This window comes from Neomonachus schauinslandi, chromosome 6, assembly GCF_002201575.2.
Source record: "Neomonachus schauinslandi chromosome 6, ASM220157v2, whole genome shotgun sequence".
In the NCBI taxonomy this organism is placed as follows: Eukaryota; Metazoa; Chordata; class Mammalia; order Carnivora; family Phocidae; genus Neomonachus; species Neomonachus schauinslandi.
Window position 1 is genome coordinate 52597438 of NC_058408.1, and position 6210 is coordinate 52603647.

Below are 6210 nucleotides of genomic sequence, written 5' to 3' on the forward strand. Positions count from 1 at the left end.
GAACAGATTCAAGAATGAATTGTCTGTTAATACCTAACAAATGAATTTTTCTGGCTCCATTTCTTCTTTCCCATTTTTTAGTTTATTTAAAACCAGTGTTAACATTTTGGTGTAGACCTTTCCAGTCCTTTAAAGTGTGTGGATATTTAGCCTCTTTCAAATCCACCTTCCACCCCATCCCCTTGGTTTTTAATTTGGTCTATCCCGTATCATCTGGGGTGGAAGGATACATGTCAGCTATCATTGAACAACCATGCAATAAACAGATTTGTAATAATTCTTTATTTGCACAGCTGTAATTATTTGCTTACGGTATTTTGAAGTCATTTGCTACAAAGTCCTGAGTTACCCTCCTGATGATTGTATAACAATAATTTCTAATGCCCTTTTGCTTTCAGACTTGGGTTTTAGCTATTTAAATCCATACACTGTCCTGGGTTCAAAATAATTTCTTGTACTGGTAAGCCTGCTAAAGCAGGGGTCAGAACTTCTTAAAGTCCAGATAGTAAGTATTTAAAATTATGGGTCTTATAGTCTCTGTGGAAACTCTCAGTTCTGCCCTTGTAGTGTGAAAGCAGCCATAGACAATACATAAACAAATGGGCAAGCTGTGTTTCGGTAAAACTAATAAAAACAGGCACTCCTTAGCCTTAGTTTGCCAACCCCTGTGCTTAAAGCATGGACATCGAGCTGTAAACTAAACTTTAAAAGCTACTTGCATATTTTTCCATACTCGTAAAAGAAGCCCTATTGATTTTATTCTACTAATCATTTTTCTCTCTCTCCTTACTTAAAATTCCAACTTTTTTTTAAATGTTAACAGTGATGTACCAAATGGCTCAGCGTTGACACAAGAGAATATCAGCCTCCTGTCAAACAAGACCAGCTCTCTGAACCTGTCAGAGGACCCCGAGGGAGGAGGTGACAACAATGACTCCCAGAGAGCGGGAGTCACACCCACTTCTGCTCCCTAAATTATGAAGAGTCCAACTTTTATCTTTTGCTCCTGATCAATTTGTGGGGCATAGGGGTAGGAGAACAGATAACTTCTAAACTTTTTCTCTGAGAGTGGTCAGAGAAATCCAGGAAAAGTACCGGAGGCAATGTGCACAAACACCACTACTAAAACAAACCCTGCACATAGTTCACATTAATGCATTTTTTAATTTAAAAAAAAGGAAAAAGAAAAAGAAAATTAGCAGTATCTGCAAGCAATTCAGATTAAATTTGTTTTTGTTCTGTGAATGAACTTTATTTTAATAACTTTGGACGCCTTGGATCCAGGGCTTTAAAAAAAAAAGAAGATATTATATATACACTCTGTTTGATTAATTGTATGATCTTAATGAAGTAGGTTTTTCTTGTATTTTGGTATTATTACATACCCAGTGTATAATTCCTTTCCCCCAATCCTTTCCAACTTTCGCAAACCCCATAAATTAAAACAGACAGAAAGCACCGGACTGTCTTGAGAATTCTGTGGTGCTTGAGAAACAAAGACAGTACTAGACTAGTTATTAGAAAATGTGCAGCACACCAACTTTTCTAAGAGCTATTACTTAAAAGTCATAATTTTCTTTCCCTTTCTGGTAACTGGCTTCATGTGTATGTTTTTCATATGGCACTAAAACTTCTTGTTGTTCAGGAGGGATTTGTTTCTTGTTTTTGTTTTTATTTCAGCTATTTCAGAGAGATAATTACCAATTAATTTTTTTGAAGTCCTCATTTCCGTATTATTGATCTATTTCATTCTCTTAATGTAATCAGAAAGCCAGACCAATACTGTAGGCTGTTTGATTAGATTTAAATGGAGATTATTTTAAGAATGAACTGTGATTTATTAGTACTGAAAATACATGGTTGGTATATTACCTGTACTGAGCTGATGGTTGGAAATTTGGAGCTGTGCTTTTTCAAATTAAACTTTGGCTAAAATTGTAAAATGTATTAAAAAAAAAAAAGGAAAATCAACCATGTTTTAAAACTGCAACACTTGACTTGAAGTGAAAATGAACAGTCATATTATTTCAGTGGATGTTTTTGTTTTTACTGTCAAAACCCAAAAGTATAAAATAAAATGAAAGCCCCTGGCTTTCAAATAGATTTGGCAAATACAGACTGCCCAGATCTTAAGGACAGTTTATGAATTGTAGTTTATGAATTGACTAGTTGTTCAGAATCATTGGCACCAGTAGGTAGTAAGTACCTAAAAGTCAGTTTTCATAGACTTGACTTTACAATAGTGAAGAGATTCTTCATGAAAATGTTGAAAAGAATAAGGAAGAATTTTTTTTAATTTAGTTCTGCTGCACATATTCTGATGCCATGTGTCTATACTGAACTAAGACCTTATAAAACGTTTTTAGTGGGGATTATTTGATATAGTCACCTTCCCATCCCTCTGTTTGCCTGATTTTTAAGAAATTTCCCTTTCTGGATTATACTACTAAAACAGAAAGCACTGGTTATGTAATAAGTTACTGCATTGCTTTGGTTGGGTAAAAGCAAGAGTTTGTATTTTTCTTGTTTCTTATTTTCTTAACCCTTAACTCCTGCTGAGGTCATAACAACCTCAGTGTAAGCTCTGTGTCCATCATACTGTTAACTGAAACAAATGGGGGGGGGGGGGAGGGAAATACAGTCCTGCCATTGCCTACCAGTAGGAGAGTCCAAACAGAACACTCTTTTGAGTAGCGATTATTTAATTTGCCCAGTCAAGGCACCGTGTTTATATACTATTTCACATTGAATTTGATTATGCCCTACAGACCTGGCTGGTCAAGGATTTGATATACACATATTGGCTTGGGATTCGAGCTTTCTTTTTTATTTAAATAAAAATTTATATATATTATATATATATACATATATACATAGCTATATCTGTATATATATTGGGTATGTTTTAAGGATTTTTTCGCATGAGCGCAGCTGTTGCGATAAAATGACTGATTGGGAGGTAGAAGCACTGAATGGAAGATGAGGCATTTTTTCAGTTGATACCATATTTTCCTTTCTTAAAAATACACACTTGCTTTTTTTGCTTTTTTGTTTGTTTTCTTTTTTGCTTAAAACCCTCTTATATGTAAGTGCTTATTGTTTTTTGGGAGAAGGAGAGAAACTTTGTATGTCTGACAGAGTCCCAAGATTTTTTATTTTTTTGTATAACTATAAAAGGCAACATTCTTGGCCTCCAACTTTCTGTAGGCAGATTTGGGCAGATCTTATTTCTCCTTTGGACATACTAGATAACTCCTAAATTTTAGAAGCAGTTGGTTCAATTTGGAACTCAAATGATTCTGGTATTAGAAGGGAATTTATGGGTATTAATTTTGTTGAAGTTCAGAATAAAAGTAAAATTCTATTTTGGATATCCATTGAAACATCTAATAAGTCAACTTCTGTTATTCTTGTTTATATATCCTCCAAATACACTCCTTGCTTTCACCATTTTGATTTTGTAAGCTAGGCAGGAATAGATGTTAACTTATATAGTATTCCTATTCTGAATAAAACCAGAAAAGCCACTGTTTTGAATTGACTTAAAATAATCCTTTTCACTTTTTAAGTTAATTTCATTGGGGATAGGGGTAGGGACAGATCTCTTAAATTGTAGCCTTAATTCTAGCTGTTCTTCAGTGAGGCCCCACATACTCTAGAGGAAATCTGGTTGGGTAGAAAGGCAGAAGAATGATATCCTATCCCATTGTGCCTATAACTTACCTATTTTAAATTAGTCATTCTGCCTTATCTCATGGAAATTCTTACAACTTTCCTAGTAGTCATAAGCAGTTTTAGGAATTAAATAAAACCTCCAAAGTTTGGATATTTTTTTTCCCCCTTTTCTCTGTGATACACTTTGTGAAATGATGAACCTATAAGGGTAAGTGGCCTTTTTGGGCAAAACTGCTTGACCCTTTTTTTTTTTTTTTTTTTTAACTGCTTGACTTTTCAGCTGCTTTTTTTTTTTGTCAAAACCTGTGAAAGACATTGATTTTTTTTTGGCTTTTAAAATGTATGCCTTTAGAGACCGTTAAGAGATTAAATCATTCAGATAGGAAATACAGTTTTTATGCTTTCTACTTAGTAAGTAAAATATTAATTTTTTCTGGAGATGACTTTATTTGCTTTTCACTGAATTCAGAAGCAAGACTGACATCACAGATGAACATGAGCAATTCTGAGAGGGTTAAGGTAGGAGTATAATAAGCATTGTGTTCACTCTTATTTAGATAACAAAACCAGAATCTTATTATAGTTAGGAATATAAAAGTACTTTGACTTATTTTTTTCCAAGGTATCTCTGGAAAAGAGTAGAAGAACTGAGAATAAGATATCTACACGCAGTTTCCTAACATACATAGTTCTTTTGCCTTATAGATACTGTCACAAGATAAGTCCAATAGCTGTCCTGTCTTGGGTGATTTACAGAAGCTAAAGTGACCAAAGATCCATTCCTTTTTACTTTTGTAATCAAAAGAACAGTTAGTTATAGGTTTCTAGTAATAGTATTCACATGATAAGACACTTATTTCTAATGCCAGCTACAGATATCCAAATACTCAGAATGCATAAAAAATTATTTGGTATGGCATTAATGTGGCTGATTCCCTTCTCTCATCTTATTTCCCTTCCCTTCTCCTAGACTTTCCCGTGTATTTATTCTTTTGCCTAAAAGACATAAAGTTGGTATGATTCTTATTTGCTACCATGAATATGTAACTCCATCATACTTTCCATAGGTCTTTAGGGTTAGAGCTCAAAGTTTTTTTTCCTGGCCCTTTTCTATCTTGCAAATTCCCCTTGACTTACCCACTGCCCTCCCCAATCTGCAACAGTGACAGTTTGCTGCCTCAAAACAGAGCATTCAAATGAATTCGCTTAGCCAATAACTTCTGTGAAGTTGCCTTTTCTAATGGTGTTATTACTCAGTGATGCACAAATGTGGTATTTGCCCTACTGGTAGGCAAACAAAGGTCTGGTTAAGAATGGTAACCTGCTGTTTTCTTTAAAGGAGAGCCAAAGACTTGTGCTTTACTCTGTTTTGGTTTTGGGGGAAATAGCCATTTTGATTGTGAAACCTTTTAGTATTTGTGAGTTGATTGTATTGTGTAAGTAGATTTATCTGAAGTTAACTGTTAACAGTAGCTGGCCTTATAAAATGTAAAAGTAATGAAAATTCACCAGTTTCTCTAAACCAGTGAATGTCATCTTTTACAATATTGTGTGTAAGCAGTACCCCCGTTTTTTGAGATTATCTTGTCAATGATAGCATCTTGTGTGTTTTGGTTTTTAACTTGTGCTGAAGGACAATCTATATCACTATGGTCAAGCTATGAGACATGGTCAAGCTATGAGACCGGGTAAAAGAATTCATGACCATGTGACTGGTGAGAAATAAACTATAGTCACTGCATGTAAGATTATATTCAGATTTGGAGAAAAACAGATTCTTTTCACTAAAAAGTATTTGATTGCTTTTAAATACACATGGTGATGGGTGGAGGTCTTACCATCTTTTTTCCACTTCGTTTTTGCTCATTTTAAAGAACTGAGTAAAGGTTTCGTAATATAAAATCTACCTGTAAAAAGCACCTGTAATGATAGTTATTTTATTAAAAGGAAAGACCCAGTTACTTTTTAGGAAAAATTAATAACCTGCCTGGAAATTAACTGCAGCATTTACTTAGATTTGTCCCCTAAAAAAGCCTGATTGTGTTTATTTTTTAGTTGGTGATACCTGGTGATAGTGTTGCAAGATGATCTCCTCCCTGAAAAATCAGCCTGTCCTTTTAGAAAAAAAAATAGAGCAACTAAACTAAAGCAGATTTCACTTTCAACATTAGGGACTGAACAAGCAAACAGTTTACTGCTGTCATCATTTTACTCATTTTGCTGGTCCTCATTCATACCTTTCTACCTTGGACAGCTATGACTTTTATATTTATTTGTTGCTTCAGCTCAGCTTTATGAAATTTTCCTGCTGAAAGGACTTATTGGGAGTTGTAGTAGGTGGATTGCAGTTAATATTTTATTAAATTCTTAATTTAACTTTTCTGAGCCATTTGAAAAAGAAAGCTGTTTTTGTCAAAAGGTACTGTTAATTACAGTAAATACCAACTTAAGATTTGGTTTTTAAGGTTTGATTGCTTTGACTGCTAAAGATGTTTTCATATATAACAGATTCTAATTGAAAAGTAATACTAGCTA

At 34.1% G+C, this 6210-nt stretch overlaps 1 protein-coding gene across 2 annotated transcripts in view; it reads left to right on the forward strand.

The window, feature by feature from the left end:
• The window catches only part of RC3H1 (ring finger and CCCH-type domains 1), a 41325-nt gene extending 39647 nt beyond the window's left edge, over positions 1 to 1678 (forward strand). Inside the window, exon 19 of one of the 2 annotated variants that reach the window (XM_021682820.1) lies at positions 824 to 1678. In XM_021682820.1, coding sequence (XP_021538495.1) covers positions 824 to 974 — 151 coding nt within the window. In that variant the 3' untranslated portion in view covers positions 975 to 1678. The remainder of the gene's footprint in view (positions 1 to 823) is intronic. The other variant, XM_044915948.1, reaches the window with a different exon arrangement.
• The last annotated feature ends 4532 nt before the right edge of the window (positions 1679 to 6210 follow it).